At 39.3% G+C, this 22,404-nt stretch overlaps 2 protein-coding genes across 5 annotated transcripts in view; one reads left to right on the top strand and one right to left on the bottom strand.

Moving 5' to 3' along the window:
* LOC102933716 (lysine--tRNA ligase) overlaps nucleotides 1-10,544 on the top strand; it is a 51,631-nt gene extending 41,087 nt beyond the window's left edge. For all 4 annotated transcript variants that reach the window (XM_043539942.1, XM_007059930.4, XM_037892925.1 and 1 more), the window contains 5 exons: nucleotides 2,521-2,606; nucleotides 3,670-3,755; nucleotides 4,639-4,765; nucleotides 6,245-6,388; nucleotides 7,951-10,544. In XM_043539942.1, the coding sequence (XP_043395877.1) occupies nucleotides 2,521-2,606; nucleotides 3,670-3,755; nucleotides 4,639-4,765; nucleotides 6,245-6,388; nucleotides 7,951-8,019 (512 nt within the window). In that variant the 3' untranslated portion in view covers nucleotides 8,020-10,544. The remainder of the gene's footprint in view (nucleotides 1-2,520; nucleotides 2,607-3,669; nucleotides 3,756-4,638; nucleotides 4,766-6,244; nucleotides 6,389-7,950) is intronic.
* A 1,655-nt stretch (nucleotides 10,545-12,199) lies between these two features.
* Nucleotides 12,200-20,833, bottom strand: TIMM21 (translocase of inner mitochondrial membrane 21). Its single transcript, XM_007059925.4, has 6 exons — nucleotides 20,194-20,833; nucleotides 16,947-17,009; nucleotides 16,745-16,842; nucleotides 15,264-15,337; nucleotides 12,802-12,907; nucleotides 12,200-12,702 (listed from the first exon to the last, which is right to left on the bottom strand). Exons 1-6 carry the CDS (start codon nucleotides 20,486-20,488, stop codon nucleotides 12,610-12,612), a joined length of 729 nt encoding a protein of 242 aa, XP_007059987.2. The 5' UTR covers nucleotides 20,489-20,833; the 3' UTR covers nucleotides 12,200-12,609.
* Between the last annotated feature and the right edge of the window lie 1,571 nt (nucleotides 20,834-22,404).

Below are 22,404 nucleotides of genomic sequence, written 5' to 3'. Positions count from 1 at the left end.
CTCCGTTCAGAGCTAACTCTTTCTTTAAGCCAAAAAAAAAAAAAAAAGTGGTGTTTGGTGTGAAATAACATGAATAGAAACACACATGCAACGAGATTTAATGGGGTGGGGGGAGGGGAATAAAAGCTTATGCAGATAAGAGGAGTGAGCCAAGGATGAAGGAAAAGACCAAGAATGGGTGGAACACTGGATGAGGGGGGAGAGAAGAAGTACAGGTGTGGCTGTTAGAGAATGGTGGGGGAATGATGAGAGGCGGCAGAAATCCTGGAGTAGTGGGGAAGAGGTGAACTTCAGGCAAAAGAAGGGGTGGTTGGGAAGAGTATAAGGAACAAGAGAAAAGTGTCTTTGTAGGATACCTTACATAGTGTACACTGGGGGAGAGGAACAGTCATGGCTTATACAGATGGTTCTTGTAAGTGGGGTATACAGGAAGGTTGCTGACAGAAGAGCACCTTTCTAGTTGGGGTCCTGGGATTCTCAGTCATTGCTTCCTGTCCCTTTTAGCTTTTGTTCTCCCACATTCTGACCTAGCAGTGGTGTAAAAGGAAACATAAGAATTGTACACAGCCCTTGATCTAAATGTCCATCATTATGCAAGGAAAGCAACTGGGCATGTCTAGGGGATAGATATATTTCTCCGTTTGCAACTGGCTTGTGTTAGGAAATGCAGGCTAATGGACAGATTGAATACAAAGCTACAGTTCTCTCAAGCTCCTCTCCTCACATAACGGTAATGAAGCACAGCAGAACTCTGAGGATGAATTCAGCCATGTGTTTAGCGTCTATGCATGGGAGCTATTAGAACACATCAGTATGACTGAAGTTAGAGTTTTCAATGGAACACAGAGGTATCACTGTACTATTAAGATTGCAAATGCAGGACAACCTGGTTTATATCCAAAAAAGTGCAAGGACAACATATTTGGATAAATGGAGGTCAAGTAAATTAGGGGCAGCAACTTAAGAAAGCAATTCATGCTGAGGAACATAATTGTGATTCAGATAAAAGGGAGTTGTGCTCTAAATGGAGGTTGGACAAACATGATTATTCTGTAAAGGTTTTCAAGAATGTAGCAGGCGAGGTGATTTAAGATGAGGGAGCAGAAACATGAGCCATATGCTGGAACTAGAGGAGAATTGGAATTAACTCATTGTGCAAGGACAGCTCCACTTATCTACACTTGTGTTAACGCCTCTCCAGTTAGCCTAGCTCTAGTGAGAGTGGCCTCACTGTGAAATAACACATGAACTGCACAGTTGGTATTAGCAGCACAGAGTGGCTGTTCTCTGCCTACCTGCCTCCCAGCATTACTTGCCCCAGTATCAGCAGCACTCAGACTTCAACCCACCCCCCCGATGGGCCAGCTAGAACAGGAGCTTAAGATTTCTGTTGATAGGCGGGAGTCAGATAGGGGCAACACTCACGTTATAGCTCAAGCTAACACTGCAGGGAAGACCAGCCCTGAATTCAGTTGTCTCGGGGAACTAGTGATGTGGTATAGGGTCATTCAGCTCAGTCACAGATTCAAATGGAGCCTGGAATCCACGTGACAGAAGAGAGTTGTCTCTGTATCAGATGACAGTGGTGGAGTGGCCTATCTGAATAAATTGGAGCTTTTTTGGATAGGATATGGTATTGCAGAAACTGCTATCTTAATTGGCACCTTTGTCCTTTCAGCTGAGATTCTCAACAAAGAGTGAATAGGAGTGGAGATTGCCCTACACAGTCTCCCCTGACCTCCACGCTGGGGTAGAGTTCTACAGGGGCGGGGAATTGGAGGAAGCTGTTGCCCATGACTTACTTGGTCTGTGGATGGATGGTTAGATTTTTTTTTTTTTTTCTGTACATGACAGATCTGGCCTGAAAATCTGACACTTTTTTCACTAACTTTAAATTTCCTCAAAAAGAAAAGGAGGACTTGTGGCACCTTAGAGACTAACCAATTTATTTGAGCATAAGCTTTCGTGAGCTACAGCTCACTTCATCGGATGCATTCAGTGGAAAATACAGTGAGGAGATTTATATACACACAGAACATGAAACAATGGGTGTTACCATACACACTGTAAGGAGAGTGATGGTAACACCCATTGTTTCATGTTCTGTGTGTATATAAATCTCCTCACTGTATTTTCCACTGAATGCATCCGATGAAGTGAGCTGTAGCTCACGAAAGCTTATGCTCAAATAAATTGGTTAGTCTCTAAGGTGCCACAAGTCCTCCTTTTCTTTTTTGCGAATAAAGACTAACACGGCTGCTACTCTGAAACCTTTAAATTTCCTGACACTATGCTTTTCAAGCTCCTGTTCCTATCTTCTTTATGGAGACAATTACAAGCTTATTTATTGGGCAGTTTCCAGAGTTTGTATTTTTCTGTTTGTCAAAATTTAAATTGAAAGCAGCAGTTGATACTGAATGTTGAGAGGAAATGTACCTTTCTTTTGTTCCACTGCAAACAAAATTCATTTTTAACTGAGCTCCTTTATTGACACACAGTTATAATTATTTTCATTTACAGAAGCCCAACAGTTCCTTGACAAGCTATGTTTGAAGAAGGGAATCCAATGTTCTCCTCCTCGGACTACAGCAAGACTTCTAGATAAGGTTTTCTTGTATTTTTTTTTCCCCCGCTTATGTATAATTTTTGCTACATTTTCCAATGTTTGCTTACGTAATACTTAAAATCTTAATATGCTAGGCTGTGTGTATTGGGGTGACATCAATTCATATTTCTGTATGGTTCTTTATATATAATACTGTATATATAAATCACAGATGTATATCTTGTATTAAAAACTTGGCTGAGATTTTACTGAAACTTGATCAAAGATATTTTCATCATATGATTCTTCTAGAAGATCTTCTAGTGGTGTTTTAGTTAGCTTTGAATAGATGTCAGTAATTTCAGAATTATTCTGGTGTATTCAACTGTATGTTTAACAACATTCCAAGTAGCCTAGACCGTGTGTACATTGTGGTTTACCATAGTGCATATAATATGCTATAATATAGTAACTAACTAACTAGAGTGATTAGAGCTGGGGTTTTTAAAGATGAGGTTTTTCAAATGTGAGTTGTGTGCTTAACTGCCTGAGATCGCTTTGAAAACTTCAAAATATTAGAATGGATTATAGATTTCTTTTTTCCTTTTTGTTCCCACTATTGAGGAGAAATAGTGATATCTCTTCTTCTGAAGCTTAACTTCTCCTTAACTGTACTCACAGTGATCAAATTGTGCGGTCTTTACTCCATTCTCATCCTCTGAAGACTTACTGCCATCTTTGATACAGTGAAGTGACTCTTATCTTTGAGTCTTTCTACCCAGTAGTCTTTGAACTCTGTTCTCCTGGTTCTACTACTGCTTTAATGTATTTTCAGTGTTAACTCTCATAGCTCCTCATCCTCTCTCATATGTTCTGTCAGCTTCCCTCTCCCAATGAGACCCAAAAGTGGGCTTGGACTCAATGTCCACCCAATATGCCTTCAAAGTGGTTTTAGGACCTGCCAATATCCCTGAAACTAGTTGGTCCTGACAAAATTGGAATAATCTCTCAAATATTGGGATGAATGGAAGTCCTACTGGTGCCATCTGGGATAATAAGATGACACTGAGAAAAAAATGAAATGCAAGTAAAAGGGAAAAACAGAAGTCTCTGTCTCTTTGCAGTTGGTAGGTGAGTTTATTGAAGTTTCCTGCATCAACCCCACATTCATTTGCAACCATCCCCAGATCATGAGTCCTCTGGCTAAATGGTATGTAACTTCAGTGCAAGTGTTGGATTTTTAAACTTGAGCTAACCATGTATTCAGTTCATTTCAGGGTTCAGTAAAGCTATCTATTCGTCACAGTGTTTTTTCTATTGAAAGCTAAATTATGACTTCTGTTCACATTATTGTTTTGTGATACTATGGTATAAAAGTTAGTCAGCTGCTGCCGCTGTAGTTGAGGTTTTTGAGTTCCAGCAAAATGAATCCCATCAAGATACATTAGTTTCATGGACCCACACTCGGTCACAATTACAGTACATAAGGACATAGCACTCAGATTTTCAAACAATTGTTTATGTGCATGTAATTTAGGGCATTAATATGTCAAAGTAAGGTGATTGTTCCCAGAAACCAGCTACATAGATGTCTGTTACCTGTACTATGCTCACACTTATTTGCACCTACAAAACTGAGGGCACAAAAGTGGAAGTCTGGTTAAGGCCAGGATGCAAATATGTCTCAAAGTCCATTTTAAATAATCCATGATACATTTTTCTGGAGGAAACAGCCATTTTCACAAGCACTTTTTCATCCCTGCAACAACCACTTTTCTCTCTTTCAGGGGAAGAAAAAAAATGTTTAATTTCCATGACAATTTCACTGTTTTGGCTCTAATTTGCTGGTAGTGAGTTTTTTTTTTCTTGTCACAGCTCTAATAACAAGTATGAAATAGTTTTATTTCAGAAAATAAGTTGCATATGGTATAATTAAGTGGCTTTCTACAGAACTAGAGGAAAGATGTTTGAAAATGAAGTCAAAACCCTAAATTGTTTGTATGGGTTGAACTCTTCATTGCAATTTTTGATCCCGATCTGCAGCAGGACACCAAAATGTTAAATTGTGTCTCATGATTTGTCTTTCTAACCAGGCATCGTTCAGAGAAAGGCCTGAGTGAACGTTTTGAACTCTTTGTGATGGAGAAGGAGATCTGCAATGCTTACACTGAGCTCAATGATCCAGTGAGGCAGAGAGAGCTTTTTAAGGACCAATCGAAGGTAACATCTTTCAAAATTACAACACTATGAACTAAAACAGCAATGAACGCAAGCTCTTGCCTTGAAAATTAACAGCCACAAGGCAATATGTTGTTGAGCCAAATGCTGAACTGATCTATGTTCTCTGCGCTGCAGCTGAATTATTGTTTGGGCTAAATTTGCTGCGCTTAACTCAGAGGAGGCTTTCATCTAAACATTCATCTGCTTTCAATTGGGTTTGGGTAAGATATAATTTAAAAAATCCTTTGAATCTTTTATTTGTCATCTGTCTGACTTTTAAAACCCTGTGGTATTACAGAAGCATGGTTAAAGATGGGTTTTCTTTTCACATCCACAGACATTTTTGTCTACATTTATTTAGCATGTTATGTGCTTTTTTCAGAAGGCAGGAAAGTGGTTTTCTCTAACAACCCAAATTATAAAGAGAAATGTTCAATTTCTATTTTTTTTTCCTTTCTCTTGCTAGTACCAATGCTTCTAGTTCGTGATTGGCTGCAAAGGGAAGGTTTAAATGTAGTGCTTAGTCAGTTCTTCAAAATGTTTTGGGCCCATGACACTCATTACCAGTTACTTTTTTTTTTAAGGGGTCCACAGCAGAAATCATATTGAGCTTTTTGACTTCCTAGCTATACTGTATTTGTGTGACCTTCCCACATGATGCTGCATTTGGCTCACATTTCCATTCTGAGACTTGGAGGTGGAGTGTGCTGACTGAGCATACCACCATCTGGATGCCTTGTCTATTTCCTCAGTTAAGTCTGCTCTATGGAAGTGCCTGAACTATCTCCTAACTTTACATCCATGGATTAAGAATCCTCCCTGCTCAAACAGCCTCACCAAGGACACTTTAGCGAGCTGGAAAGTAACTAGTATAACATGGTGAATTGTCTAGCAGAAGGCCTTCCTCGGCGCTTAAATTCTCAGAGTATTTCCTGGAGGCTTGGGGCTTCTGCCCCACAGGTTTGAAAATGTTTATCAGAGCTCCGCTTCAGCTGAATTTAAGCCAGGTTTTCCTATAGTGAATGACCATCTTGTATCCTGCCATCGTCAGCCTAAGGAATAATTCACTCATAAGTCACAACCAAATCTCTGCCCATCTGAGCTGCTGCTAAGGTGATATATTTTTTTAAGGATCTTCTTTATCATGGGGAGAAGCTAATTGTAGGTCTATTTGAAGAACACGTTTCTATCGCTCCAGAAGGACTGCAGCTCTGCTACACAACTGTGACTCGGTCAAGGAGAGAGACAGACAACAGCCACCCAGACTGAATGACTAAACACCAGCCTCTTCCCGGCTGACCGAAAATGCTGTAGCTTCAGCAGCACTTGTCAGTAGAATATCAGGGTGTTACTTGGGACATTCAGCAGCACTAAATACAGCTGGAACTGCACATCTTTTACCACTGAGTTACAAGCACCTGGAGGCTTGCTGAACGAGTATTTGAAATACTGTATGTTCATTCTGTTTTGGGGCCTTAGGCTAAAGCAGCAGGTGATGAAGAAGCCATGAGTATTGATGAAAACTTCTGCACAGCATTGGAATATGGACTTCCTCCTACTGCTGGCTGGGGGCTAGGAATTGACCGTCTTGCCATGTTCCTCACAGACTCCAACAACATTAAGGTGGGTTAGGCTGTAATTAGAAAACAGCAAAAGGTAGACCAGTAGTTTTTATGCCTATAGTTACTGTTCTGCTATTTTTTTTCCATAAAAGGCAAAATATTATTTTGCTTCCCTGCAGCTCTTTGCTGTTTGTAAAGCAGGCAGAAATGAGGATGCAGAATAGGTATAAAATATCCTGTACTGCAACTTTCCCCAACCTGTGAGATGTCTCCTATGCCCAGGAAATGTGAGGGGGTTGGGGGTGGGTGTGTGTGCGCGCGCGTGTGCAGGGTTGCATGTGCATCCTTACTGCAAGTGCTGCTGCTTAGGGCATGTTTGCATACGCCTCCGCTTTCCCCTTCATAACGAGCGATGGGGTGGAAAGAGCAGCCAGGCTGCTGTGAAGCCCAGTGTCACTCTGGCAGCCACCCACCTACTTCTGAGTATCTCTGACCAGGAAAAAGGTGAGATGTGGCAGTTGCAACAGAGTACAGCTTGATCATGTTGGGGGTGGATTGAATAAAAAAAAAGTTTGGAACCCCTGCCCCATCTCTTTCTTTGTGTATTCTAGAGCTCCCTGAAAAGCAGTACAGTACGTAAAGCTCCATACTTCAGTATTAGACACCTACAGCTTCTTGCAGTAAATTACAATAGGTGACTACCATTAAGGTCAAATTCAAAAAGCACTTATCCATATATTTTAGACGTGTGTCTCCCTCCCCCAGTATCTAAGAAACCAGGTGTGGTCCTGTCTCTGTACCCTCATCTGGGCCAAATTTGTATGACCCTTCACTGGGCAGCCACAACAACTCTATTACCTTTTTAAGTACCTCTTTTGACAACTGTATTTATAGCACTCATCCTTAACAAGGGGGCAGGTGACTGGGCGTGGAGGCAAATACCAATGCCAGTCCAGACCATGAATTAGGAGAGCAGGAGTTGTCAGTGTAACTACAACTTAATATACGTGCCTTAACTCTACCTCTCCGGCCAATGGTGCTGAGATACTTAGAGAATTTAAAGGGCCTTCAGAAGACCCAAGGCCTGATTCTCACTTACACAAAGGCTCTCTTACATTGATCTGTAAGTAAATAATATTTACTCCCTCTTTAGGACTCCTTTACTACTAGAACAGGATAAAAGAGCCTTGACTGTGAATAAGAATAAGATTGAGAGTTTGCTTTTATCAAATTAACTGAAGTGAATCTAAAGCCAATAATTAGTGTTGACAAGTCTTGCAATCTTATTGCAAGTCTTGTGGTAGTTGATGTTTAACTTACCTCAGCTCTTGCAGACAAGTGTTTTTAGGTGAGAATCTCTGCTTTCTTCCTTTCCTCTCTCTCTTTCTCCCCCCCCCCCCCCACCGCCCCCCCAAGTTTCTAGCCCTTATAGTTGCAGAGAGAAGCTTGAAAAAGTAATGTAAGTGCACTGAAGAGGCTCAAAAATTGAAGGACTAATAAGAACAAACTTTTTTTTGTTTTAATCCAGTTTCATGACTCTTTGGGAACCTAATGATTTTTTCAAAGTTTTGGGTTTGGCAACACTGACTTGTGGTGTGTGTGTTTCTCCCTACTCTGCTTTAGGAAGTGCTGCTATTTCCAGCAATGAAGCCCGTTGAAAACAAACCTCAGTCAGAGAAACAAGAGAACTGAAGTGCAGTTTAGAGCTAAAGGGCGAAGAACTAACCTAATATCAGAATTTCACATGGAAATTTCCAAGAGTGTTGAGACAATGTGTTAAAGAAAAATACATTAATACAGCGACTCTACTGCAAAAATATGGCATTTTACTAACTAGACTCCCTTTACAAAATGTGTCATTATGTTGTCAAAGTGCTGTATAGGGACAAACCTTTTTCAAGGTAGAATGCAGACTCAAGGTTAGCAGACTTAATATTAGATATGCCAGCTGCATGTGCCTAATGGTATTCCTTTGCTGTGGATATCTGCTCTGTACTTGTACTGACAATAAAACCCTTGGAGAGCAGGTCTCTTGTAAATGTCAATATTGTGCCTGCTCACAAGAATGGAACAGATAGGCACAAGCAGGGAAACATTATATGCAACTCTGAAGCTTGCACATGAACATTATGTCTTAATAGTTTACTTTTTATTGCTGTCGTGATAATGTAAGAGTGATTTGAAGATTCTGCAATAAAGCAGAATGTTAAAAGTTGGGAAGATGGTGTGAAAGATGCTGACTGCATTGCTTTCAGTGAAGTGACATGAGAGATGAATTTGGACCATTGCCTTTATTCTTGAAAGTGACCCTTTTAAGATTGACAAGCATATATTTTTACCTACCATTAAAGTTACCACATAGTGGAATCTCAGCTGCCACAATTATCCCCTATACTTTGAATAGGAGAGCTGTAGAAACAGCTGGCAAAAGTTCAGTTGAATGGCTTCTGCTGTAGGTAAAATTGAATCGTGGGGTTCTTAGCCTTGACGAGCTTCCTTTAAGGAACAAAGGAAATGAGTCCAATTTCTAAGGATAAGTCCAATAAAGGAGATTACTTCAACTACCTTCTCTCGCTAATATTGTGGGATCAACATGGCTACAACAATCCTGCAAACAACTTATTCTCTGTCATTCCACTGAAGTTCACGGATGTGATTTTGGTTTGCTCAGTCTTGGTAGATACTACTAATCTTGTAATCTGCCTCTTTTCTTCAACATAACCAAACTCTATTTCATATAACTAAGTAAAGACTAAAATGCTTTAGTGTTAATCAGATTTGTAACAATAGCTGTACACCTATGATTTGTGTCCATTATTTTCTATTAGCAATGTACAATATATATAATTGTTGTGAGGATGTGGGGTTGCTATGTATTAATTCATGAATACCGTATTTCCTATATGGCTGTGCAATTGCTGTAAGGGATGTTTTCTGTCCTGACAAGTGTTAAGTCAAAAGGGGCTATCAGTTTCATTTCCTGCTTGTTTTTGCTATGACTAGACAGAAGATACCTCCCAGTAAACCACTTCAGGATTGTTAAGAGAACAGGGACCGGGCTATTAACTGGGAAGACCTACCTGCCTTGGCTCTATGTTAAGAGACTTCTCATGCCTAAGTTTAAGGACTAGAAGGACCCTAAAAAATTGGGATTTGCAAAGGCATTTAGCTACTTGACTTCCATTTGTTATTACCTAAATACCTTTTTGAATCCCACCCTTTGTCACTCTCTAGAAAGAGAAGTGGGGCGGGGAGTCAGTTTCAGGGAAATGGCTACCAAAGACACTTTACAGAGGGACTCTGAAGAAGTTGGTCTTATTTAGCTACCAATACAGGAATAGTAAGCTTGAGGTAGGTAATCAATTTAAAAACCCATGTTCAGATTGTACGGTCACTGTGTATGTACCACTGGTCACAGCTCCCATACCGCAGAACTGCAGGAACTGAGTTTAAACTGGGTTTGCTGAGCTAATCCTGGTTAGTAAACAGGGATCTGTAACACAGGTCCTGGTCTAGAAGTGGAGAATCACACAACTATAGCGAGAGAGAGGAGAAATTTTGAGGCTTGTCACCTGTTGGGGTGCACTGAGACCCAGAGAGAGATGGGGGTACATCTAACCCTGAAACTGTGACAAGTGTATATATTTCAATAAATAGATACAAACATGGAGATATTTTTTTGAAGTCCTGCCTGAGGTTTTGTTTTGCTGTGGAGTTTATATATCATGACTATTAAACCCACCCTTTGTTAGCTGTGGACTTCATAAAAATAGCCACATCTGTCAATAGATTTGTTCAGTATCACTTTCTCTCTATTTTATTTACTTGAGACTTTCAATCTGTAGTCATGCCAAAAAGAATATATACAGCTTCTGTAGGGAAAAAAAACTAAACATTAAATCAATGGTTATACCTCAACCCCTAATTTGTTAAAATAAATCTTAAGAAAATAGCACACCACTTAATAAATTCTGATTTTTTTTTTCTCATTAAACTACTTTGGACTTTAAAAAACCATGAAGTAACAGCTTTAAAGATATGCAGGGGATGCATCTCCGGGGATGCATTCTTGGCTTCCTTTGCACAAGTGTGGAATCCCTCAGAGCCTAGCTTTATGTTCTAGTTTTTAAATGCTGCTTTGGTAACACATTTTTATGCTGGACAAAATGGACACATTTTCCTGCACTTGAGTTCAATAAACTGGCATTTATGGAGTATGTTTGGGGCAGTAAGTTGTTTCATTGGAATTATTTCCCTATGTTTTCCCAAGGGACCATCAACCTAGTCAGCTCATGGTACTGTTTACACTCACAGACTGCCCTATTCCCTTTTGTGCACTTGGTCTGAACTCTGTAGTACGATGTGGATATAACATTTATACTTTCTTAGTAATCTTCAGTGTGTTTTTAATTCTGGGATGATATATGCTCCTTCAACTAGTAAAATCAACCATGAAAAAATTCAATACGAATTTTATACAAACCACTAATATAAACAATGTTGGGGGCATTGTTTCAGGCCAGCAGTACTGCCCAGTGGCAATACTCCAGACTGCTGGCGAGAGTCTGTGGCCACTTTGCCTGGCTGCTAGAGCCAGTGATAATGTCATCCAATGGCAAGAGTTTTGGCTGTCTGGCTTAGCAGCTAGAGCCAATGGTGGTGTTGTCCAAGGGCGAAAGCCGATGGTTGGGGGTAGGGGAATGCGAGCACATCCTGCTGCACCAGGTTCCAACCCAGGACCCTTCAAAACAATGGTCCAGTTATATGGCCTAAGGGTGGATGCCCTTATGCCTGTTCCCTGGATCACTTCCTACCCATTTCTGTTCCTCCATCTGTGCCACAGGTCTGGGGGTTCCCCTCACTGTCTTTTCAGGTCATGCTCCAAAGCATCTTCCCTTATCTGCAGCAACTCCATCACCCTTGGCCTCTACTGGTGAAAGGCTTGCTGTAACTTGACTGTGAGGCCTGGGCCTGGCTGCTTGGAGCCCCAGTGGCTTCTCTGCTGGAGGCTGCAGCACCCAACTGCTCTTCTGTTCAGTCAGCCTAGACTCAGCTGCTCCCTTTTCAACTCTTCCCTCCTTTGGGATCAGGCCCAGCGGGGGCAAAGGGGTGTGACTTCCTCTGGCCAGAGCAGCTCCTTAACCCTCATCTCACCAGTATGAGGTTTGTGCTTCCTCATTATACACAGGCTCCCATTTAAAAAAACCACCCTCTTCCTTAGCCTGTAACATATCCTGTGGCACAGAGCATGGTACAGAAGTGAAGCAAAGAGCGGAGGAATCAATTTGGCTTTTTTTGGTCATTTAAACAAAAAAAGTGTCCCTTAAGCCTCTGCTGAAGAACAGAGATATTTGCCTCATCAAATAGGGGAAAGAGATTCACATCTAACGGCACCACAACTGAAGCATGAACACCTGCAGCTCTGAAGGTTTGTTACTAGTCATTTTGGCCTGGTCTCTAAAGCACCTGACAATCAAGGAGATACCCGGTACCAAACTGGCATTGTTTTCCATTTAATAGACAGTGGCTGCAATATGAAGTTCTGCCATACAACTACTCCCCATAGCTATGTAGGGACTGCTTTGCAGCCCAAAATCCCCACAGTACTGAGTACTACAATCAATTCCCCTCTGCTTGGTTAGCGCCAGGACCAGGTCCTATATGTCTGACTAGCTCAGAAGTTTGTACCTCCCTCATTCTATTTGGAAACTACCAAATTTTATTGCCTTTCATCTGAATTCATCTTATCAGGCCATGCAATACTGTGATGCGTATTCATAGCTGCATCTGCAATAAAGTCTCTGTGCATTGTTATCTTATTTTATCTCACTATCAAACACACAGGCTGCACATAAATGAACATGTAGTTTTCTAGATTTTGTATGTCATTCTTTATTGAAGTGCTGTTGTGAAATATAAACAAAAAAAAAATAATTTTGCAATGTTGGAAGACTATAGTAGGGGTTCTGAGTAGAAATACTATCCAGCATTAAATTAGTTGTATAACTATTCTTTCCTATCTCATGCCTTTTTGCCATAAAGGATGACAGTACTTTAAAATTTGGTTCACTTCAAATCCTATTATACTTCCATTATAAATACACTGATAGTGACCAACTCTCTACTGGCCCCAGTTACACCTGTGCAACCCCACTGCCTTCAATGAGATTCCATGGATGTAAGTAAGGGAGTAAGATTGTGCATCACTCGGCATTCATTTGTACACTGACTGTGCATCATTCAGCATTATTCAAGAACTGGCACAGTGAAAGAACCAAATTACTATCTATTATCTTCAATTACAATAGTTCTTCTAGGGTAGGCCTCAATGTCCACAAATATATAACGGTACTCATATCTTCTGCTTTCAGGATTCTGTAATAAGGAAAAACATGCAAGGGTTATTTTTTCCCCCTTTAGTAGTTTAAGCATCAGGTGATGCTGGTTGTCTGTAACTAATTGAGACAATTTTACCTCTTTCACTTCCACATGGACTGTTCCTTGCTTTCCACGTTCTGAGCCCTCAATGTAGAACTTCAAGCGCATGTATTTCAATCCATCTTTTACATACTCAATGTGACTAAGAAAAAGTAACAAGAAAACATGTTACACATTCTGTGTATTGCAGTTTGAGAAACCATGTACATTGCAGGCATGATTATGTGAAGTGAAACAGCTGTACTCACAGCAATTTTGTATCAATGTGTGATCTTACCTACATGTCAATGCCAAATTGTAATTGTATGGACAGAAGGTCTTAACTCTCACTTGTTAGATATAAGATAAAGGTGCCAGACTGCACTTTTTTAAAAACTATGTGGCTGCCTTGATATTTTAATGAATTGTATTTGAGTTAACACACTCACCTAGAAAAGTTGCTTAGCTATGTTGGGAGGGAATGTAGTATGTAATCCAGTGCTTTCAAGAGACACTGGCATGATCATTTAGGCAGAAAAGCTGTTTAACATAGGACCATTTTAGGTATCTGAGCAACTACTGTGTTGGTCCTATTTTCAGATCAATTCTGTGGATTCTAGTCATACAGATGTGCACTCAATATCAGTAGTCCGTTGGGAGTTAAAATCAAGAGCAAGAATGCAGAGGTAAATATGTTACTCTACTATTAAATATTGGAAAACAAAACAAATTAATGCTTATGCATAATGGTGGTTGACTCCAGTTTTATTCAGCTTCAGGAAGTCGGTACATAGGGAAGAAGAAAAACAACAACACCACAAAAGCCAGTGGTTTTATTGGCTCTGAAGTTTAACTTTGATAGACTTGGTGGCCGATTAAAGATTACTTGCTTGTAGATGTCAAATCTTAAAAGTTTCATTTTGCTGAACTCTTACTACTCAACAGCCAATCAGGAGTGTGGAATAAGCCAGGACTTTTTGTCAGGCATGGTGGCACTACATAGCTAGTTCCTCCTGCTTGGAGCTACTTCTCTTGAGGTCACTAATTAGATCCCATTGGGAGATGCTAATTTCCTTTATGCTAATGAAGGACTTCCCCATTCTGGTAACTTTGGGTTCAGAAAGGCCAGAGATTCAAAACTATACCCAGTGACCATGCCCATAGGGATTCTGAGACACATGAGATCATGGGTCAGGCCACAGACTTTATTGCAACCTTCCTCAAAAGTCCTGATTCAAAAATAACTTTTAAAAAAAATGCACAGCTAGCAAAAAGTTGGAACTGAAATCATAGGAACCAATTACCTCTTCAGTCAGCTATGGCCTGAGAAGGACAGTTCCTGTTTTTATGGACAGATGCTTAAAACTTCCCTTTTACATTTTACTATTCAGCAGCTCAACTGTGAACAGCACTTCTGACACACAATCTGGTAAAAAAAAATTAATCTTTAAGTGGGAGAAGAATTCTTTTCCTTTTAAAAAAACAAAAAAACCCTTCAATTTTGGGGTTCAGTTTTTCTACGCAGGCCCATCAATCTGCCTCACACTAAATCCGTTCTGGTAAACTGAAGCCCAAAGGCCCGCATGAGGATTGAGATCTAAGCGCATTGGGCACCGTACTAAGCCATAAGAAGTCCATGCCCCCAAAGTGCTTATAATTTAATTTAAGAAGAGCTAGTGCAAGTGAATATGACAAATAAGAGAGAAGTGGGAATGTAATACATTCTCACGCTTTCAGAGGACTACATCCATTTCAAAGGTGTTGTCGGAGATCAAAATGATTACTGTATAGTATGTGCGTAGTGTCAAATGTGAAGAACTATTTGACTGAAAAGTGGTCAGTGTTGGACATAAACAGACATTCTGCTGTATCATATTAAAGCTTTTACACAGCATGTTCATTTTAGTATTCTACCACTACGGTGTTTCTTTAGTTTTCTGCCAGTCTTACAAGAGAAGGAATTAGACCAATTGGAACAGAGGACCTTCGTGCATCTTTACAGTTAGGAGAAGGAAAATAAACCTGTCATTGACTGACTTTAAAAAAAAAAAAAAAAAAAAGACTCTTTTCCAGCCTTCTCTTTTCCTTTAAAAATAAAATGCTCTTCTAGGTGGCAGTTCAGGACAGGGTCTAGCTACTCTTTAAACAAAACAGACCGCACCATAATACTTTACAATTTATACAAATAATTCTGTGAGTTAAATGATCAGCACAACTATAAACAGAAGATGAAAAACATTGCGACTGTGTTTGTAACCCTAATAACTCAAATTCTGAGCCCTCAGAAAGATGAACTTAGAAAAAATCTTCCACCTAAAATTGTTCTCAAATGTTCTTTAACCCTAGAAAACACTTGCTATGTGCCATGTAAGTAGCCCTACAAGAAAGGTTGCTCAGTTCTTTTTATAAATGACAGAGCTCAGATATATCCTATGCAGCTAATTTAGTCTAGATGTAAATCTTGGCCCAAAGCGTCTTTGCAGAAATAGGTGTTTGTACAGAACAAAAGCAAACAGTACCTGACAAGCTGTCGTCTTCCTCGTCGCGTTGGCTCACCATAACCTTTAATGGGTTCACCAAAAACACCTATTACCTAAGAAACAGAAAAGAGATAAGATATAGCATGTCTAAAGGGTCACATTCAAACACATACTCCAGCGTCATCCCACCTCCTCATCTGAAATCATTTTCGTTTCACCAAATGCTTCTCGTATACTATTGATTGTGACAACCCAAGAATTTAGGAAACAAACTAGAACACAGCAGCAGATTCATATGAAATAGTATTTCTATATGTCAATGGATTTCTTTATCAACTAGTTTCAGAGTAGCAGCCGTGTTAGTCTGTATTCGCAAAAGGAAAAGGAGTACTTGTGGCACCTTAGAGACTAACCAATTTATTTGAGCATAAGCTTTCGTGAGCTACAGCTCACTTCATCGGATGCATTCAGTGGAAAATACAGTGGGGAGATTTATATACATAAAGAACATGAAACAATAATTCAATTATCCTTAAAATCCTATAAAAGATCTGCATTATGGGCATCTATCTTAGCTGACAGAATTCTAACTTTTACTTGTACTGTATGTATATTATTTACTTTAGTCTTCCCAGGTTTACACTATACAAAGAAAGAAAAAGCAAAAATGCACTCCCATCTCATCAGAGACATTGTCTCGGAGTATTTCAAAGTTTCAGTTTTAAAAGTAACCTAATAATCTAAATAGCAATGATTCCTTTTATTAAAAACTACAAACAAAAGGTTTTGTCATTTCTATAAATCCAGTTCCAAAGCACAGCAAGAAATCAGCCAAGTGTTCAAACTTAGTTTAGTCAGATCAGAGAGGAAGCATGATTTTGTGGTATGCCACCAGAATGAGGTTATCATTTTTATAAGTCTAGTTCCAAAGTATATATCTCTATTTTTATCTTTCTAATATTTTTGCTATTTCTAGATGAATCCCACTGACACCCTAGTAATCTTGTCTGGAAGGCTATTACACACATTTATGGCTTTGTCTGAAAATGTGATTTTTAAGGTCTAGCTTTGAGTTGATTTTTATTTATATCTAGCTATCCTACACAACTTCATGGTCTTATTACTGTTAACTTCATCCTTCCCTCCCTTCTATTTATTAAAATCCCTTTGTTTCAAATTACACTAAGTTTTTTGGGTGAGGGGGGCATGTCTTCCTGAATATCTGTACAGCACCTAACTCAATAGTGTTCTGATCTTAATGAGACTCTTGTGCAGTACCACAGTATAAATAATAAGAGTATATCATTTGGTGAAGAAAGCAGTCAGAAACTACATGATGTACTTTCGTGGGCACCAATTCCCCACTATACTGAGTGGAATTATGTGTGTGACTGAGTCAACTGGAATTTTCTTTGGAGCTTAATGGTTCAAATCTTCCATTCAAAGAGCATGGAAAACAGCAATTAATAAGAAATCCTTTTGTTCAACTGTGAAACTGTAATTTAGGTTTGAACAACCACCTCTGGGTGAGATCTGCATTTCTCCAAGGCATCGCCATAGATCTTACTGGGACTGGAGGAAGAGAATAGTTCTTTAAAAATCACATAGAACAAACCACCTGAAATAGAGGGAAACAAAAGCAAATAAAATGAGAACTAAACTAATCTGATGAACAATAATGAATACAAAATATTTATAGGGCATATGGGCTTTTTATATAACCTGTAACACCAATCCCAACGAGCACCACTATTAAGTAGGTGAAATCCCTTCCAGCTTCTTTCACTGTAATAGAGACAAAAAATATAGTAGTTACAATGTCAGTTAATAAGATTAGCATAATTGTATCATATAAACAATTTTCTTCTCTTCTCTGTGCCAGTCTAAGATTCAATTAGCATTTTGGTAAGTAAGTCTCATATTGATAAGGGGGAAAAAGTCCAGTAAAACAGAGACCATGAAAAGTTTGTCAGTTCCAGCAGAATTTTTTTTAAACCTTTCAATGAGTTTAAACCCAGAACAACCTGTGCTATTGCTCTCACGTTGACATACAAAGCCATTTTCTTTGAAGTTTTAGTAATACATTTTCAGCTGCAAAGTATTCAAGTTGCACTCTAACATTCATTTATAGCAATTTTTTTTAACAAAAGTATGGGGGAAAGAGTCAACACAACTGACAAAGAGACTGTGAATGAGGACTTATCAAGTATGTGAACTATAAATGGCAAAGATGCCACAAAAGCATATCCTTTATTTAGTCAATTGTAATTTATTTATAATATTTCATTGTGTACAAGAGTAAGAAGTCTTATTATGAGACCTCATTACAACCTCTGCTATAAAAGCTTGCTTGAGAAGTGGGAAGAGATCACCAATTTGTGTGGATTATAAGGTGTGCTTTTTAGCAAAGTTCAAATTAGTGAGGAAACTTTAATATCCTCTTTTCCTCCCACTTTCCACAGCTGCCTTATCACCTGAGAAGGTTTTGTCCAAAGAAAAAAGTCCTTTTACTTTCTGAAGCTGTGTAACAATCACTTCTTGCTCGAAGGAATGAATGGGAGGAACTAGGGATCATATGATGGAACTGTCATCATTCATTACATAATTACAACCATAATAAATAATAATAATGTTAGAAATAGATAACTGAATTACTATAATCCAAGAAAAGCCCTCTCATCCTACTCTACCTCTAAGCAAAGTATTTCATTTTTATTTCACTAGTAGTGGAACTAAACAGAAAAAACTGCTAGAGCCTTTAGGGAACTAAGTTGGCTTACTGTAATAAAAGCTACATGTTGTAACTGCTTGACGGATGCTCAAATCATTCAAGATCTTAAGACATTACATTCTGATACTCACTTATGTCTATCAATGAAAAGGGAATCTCTTTGGCCTCAGAGAAATAAGATTACATGGTTTAGCATTGTATTTATTCTATTGACGATTTAAGCAAAGAATTATGAATGCCCAAGGCAGTTCCTGGGGATTAATAGCTAGTTGAGACACCTCAAACTTGGGATCTCCAAACATGGACCACATCAAAGCCTCTTATGGCCATCTTCCTTCCCATTTGGAACAACATGGACTGCCTCCCCTTCCATTGGTGATCAAATGACAAGATTGATGGCAACTACAGTATACAGAGTAACAGCTGTGTTAGTCTGTATTCGCAAAAAGAAAAGGAGTACTTATGGCACCTTAGAGACTAACCAATTTATTTGAGCATGAGCTTTCGTGAGCTACAGCTCACTTCATCGGATGCATACTCCCTACTTTATACTTTATACTCCCAGCCAGAAGGGAGTATGCATCCGATGAAGTGAGCTGTAGCTCACGAAAGCTCATGCTCAAATAAATTGGTTAGTCTCTAAGGTGCCACAAGTACTCCTTTTCTTTTTGCAACTACAGTATATTAATTATGTACATGGAAATGCACGATTAGGAAAGCATTCACTATTTTTAAGATGTACCAGTTGTAAAGTAGGAGGTAATATCATGTGATCAGCCAACTCTGCTGGCAACCAGCAAATGGACCACTGTTTGGAAACTGTCTCTTAGGTCATTAAACCCAGCCAGTCTTAATCTTCAGGAAATGACATGGACATAGAATTTATACGGGCACTTATAGACAACAAATTCCAATTCAGTGAGAAGAGTTTGAGCCACCTCTACATTCCATTCAGTTTTTTTCCATTTGAACTGATAGATGATGATGTTCAACCTAAGACCATCATTGTGGCCATGTGGAAGAAATCCACAAAAGTGAGTTACAGTTTCCATATTAAATAGGGATTGATGAAACTGATAAAAAATATCAATCTAATATATAGATGTGGAAATTATTAGATACAAAGCCCTTTTTCTTCCCACCCAAACTAAAAGACAAAATATTTTGTTATGTCAATAAGAAAATTTCATGTGTGCATTGGAAGAAGAAAATGATTTTAGAAGACTTAATTAACAGTCTATTTGAATTTGTATCAGCCTTCAACCTGTGTTACTGCAATTTTTTTCCAGGGTCTCTGAACCAGGTATCTTCCCTGTTTTCCCATCTATGATCCCATCTGACTTGGGTGGCACTTTGCAGAAGCAGAATGTGGACACTCTGCTTGGAAAATGTACTTTTACTTCACCTCCTGGCTTCCTGTTCCATGGGGATGTGGGGACAGCAGGGCTGGGGCGGAACCAAAAGCTGACTGCAGGCAGGCAGGCAGGCAAAAGGCAAGGGAATGGGAATGGGAATGTAGTGGTAAACTTATGCAAGCTGGGGGGGGAGGGGGGGGGTCCAGCCATAACTGGGGAGATAGATGGGAGAGGCACTGTGTGTTACTTAAGAGGATCCTACAAAATATATTAGGCTTACTCCAATTAGTCTAAATATAAGAGGCCCGCCACTTAGCTGTTTAGTATGCATTAGAAAGTGTGTGATGGCATGCAAAATACAAGCCGAAATTTGCACAACTGGAGCAGTACTGTCCAGTTTGTCAAACATACACAACAGGAAAGTTTTCCAAAAAACCCAAAATCCCTATTGCTAACAACATCATTAAAGTTGAACTTGAATTAGCAACTCATGGACTTTATTTTTTCTCTAATGTAGACATGTATTCAGAGTCCTCCCCACACCCTCAAACACTTGATGCATCAGATTCTTCCCTCATATGCACAGATACCACTCCCAATAAAGTCAAGAAGAGCTGTAAGGGGGAATCCAAGGGAAATTTTACCCTGTGTGTGGGTAATATACACATACAAGTAAAAAGTTAACACCGTATGAAGTAGTCATGCAAAACAATGCAGTGTGTACACCAGAGAATGAGTTGCAGCTGTGGGAACCACAGTTTTTAATTCCTCAATTCTGGTTGCCTAAAATCTCAATTGTAAGGGTGCAGCTAGTTCCTGCAGGAACAATCTCTAAAAACAATGCAAGTTGCGACTAACTAATACTGGACATAGGCCCACTTACCTTTCTGAGCAGCCGACACGGGTGCTCCTCCTTTTTGACTTCTTTGCACCGATACTTGTTTGCTTTTATTCCCAGCTCTCAGGGACCCCTCCTGGGTCCAGATATTTTGTTTAGCACCTTGGAAGAACATACGAGGGCGCAACACAGATTCTCTGTGAGCAAATTCCTGCCCCCACCTAAAACACCGCGAAGTCCTTAGAAACACCTTCCCATGGGGTGCAAACAACCACTTTCCTGGAGAGCCTTGTAACTTCTCGCTGCATTGAATAACTCGCATAAACGAAGCAGAAAACATGATGAGGCAAAACAAGTCTTAATATGTTACCAACAACTAAGATCTATGCAGATTAGTTGAACTAAAGCGTCCCTTGATTGCTGCATAGATCTAGCCTACTGTAGTCTGCACCTAAGCCACGCATGCATAGTGTATGCACGGAAGGTGCAGCCCTTATGATGAAACAGAATTAGAGCAATCTCTCACTTTGAGTTTTACTTTTACCTTGTTGATTTACTTAAATTGAGAAACCTACATTACCCTTTGCTCGCTGACATTTGCAACTTCCTCGCCATTGCGTTTGCAAAGTTCTCTGGAAAAAAAAAATACCACGAGGCCCTGGGAATTGTAGTTCACAGAAATTCTCTTCACGTCCACAGTTAATAGTGGCTTCGAAGAAAAATGACTACAACTACCACAATGCAAAGCGCCACCCCCTGCTGTTGAAGTCAAATTACACGCGACACAAAACTACAGTACTTTCAATCCGCTGGTTCGGGTACAGATAGCACATAACGAAGTGGTAGGGGAGGCTGGACTTTTTTTTTTTTACCTCTTTTAACTATAAGGGCTTGTGAATGAAAAATAGCGTGTTTTGGTAGTGTTTCTTCTCTTTTGATTTTTTTTAATATTTCCAATGATCTTCTCCTTAGAAAAACATTATGATCTTGCAATAATGCAAACTGTTTGGGTTTTTTTCAAATAAAGTGGTAAAAATACAAATTTGGAAGTATTTCTTCCTTTTCCAGGGTGCATAAAATTAATCACATTAAGGCCTCAATCCCACAAAGATTTAAGTACACCTTTAGTCTCATTGTCTTTGCAGGATCTAAGGTTGTCATTTTTTTATGGAAACTGGTGGATGCAAAATCTATTTTAAAAGGCCTCGATCCAGCAACTGGGTCAGCATAGATGTAACTCTGCCCCTATGGTTCAAATTCTATTAATTATTTTTCCTCAGTTGAATAATTCCTTTGTGGTCAGCATGTACATAAAACTCATACACAATCATGTACACATTTATTAATCAAACTCAGTCAGTAAATAACTGTAGAAAGCCACCACTCAAAAACAGCTGTAAAGATTTTACTCAAACTTTCTAGGAAAGTTCACACCCAACAGGAATTTGTTTAAGGAAGTTCTGAGCAATTAAAAAGCAGGAGTCATAATGACAGCTGGAATTCAATCACAACTTTAGTCTCTGCTGCCTCTAGCATGGACGCTATAATAATGATAATAAAAACAATAACAGAATTTTACTTTAAAACATCTTTAAGAATCTATGCTACCCCGTTCGATAAACAGAGTTGCGATCCTTTATGTCCAAACCTACATCAATGAACTATTGAGATGGTGGCTCATTGTTTATAAATTCTTTGTAATATTAGATGTATTTTAATATTTTCTTTAGGTCCTATCTACATAAAACTTTCATTGGAGTTTATATCCAGTGCTTAATAACCAATAATACCTACCATCTTTGTAGTGCTTTACATTTTCAAAGCACTTTACAGCCATGCTGTTAAACTCAGTTGGAAGTCCCATGTAGATGGGACTTTTGGTGCAAAATTTGAATCCAAACTTCTCCAAAATTTGGGGGTTGTGACAAAGTCAGTCTTGACAGACATAAAAGAGCAGTCCTGTTGGATTCTGGGAAGTGGGCTAAAGGACCTCCTGCCCCCTCCCAGGATGAGGTGAAGCAGGTAACCTGCCACAGGGTGTTCAGATGCCGAGTTTTGGTTTACTCCAATATCGTGATGAGGGGACATCTCTAAATCTGGATTCTGGGCTTTCAGTGAATCTATCTCTAGTTAGGTTTAGTGATAAGAACTACATTTCACCTTACATAATAATCTATTGGCTTTATACCTACGTCTCCTTCTACTGGGTGAGTGCAATGACTATACTAACCTATTATCCCTCACACTTCTACTTCT

This window comes from Chelonia mydas, chromosome 2, assembly GCF_015237465.2.
Source record: "Chelonia mydas isolate rCheMyd1 chromosome 2, rCheMyd1.pri.v2, whole genome shotgun sequence".
Taxonomy (NCBI): Eukaryota; Metazoa; Chordata; order Testudines; family Cheloniidae; genus Chelonia; species Chelonia mydas.
The sequence above is the reverse complement of the archived record's forward strand: the minus strand, read 5'-3'. Positions and strand labels throughout refer to the sequence as shown.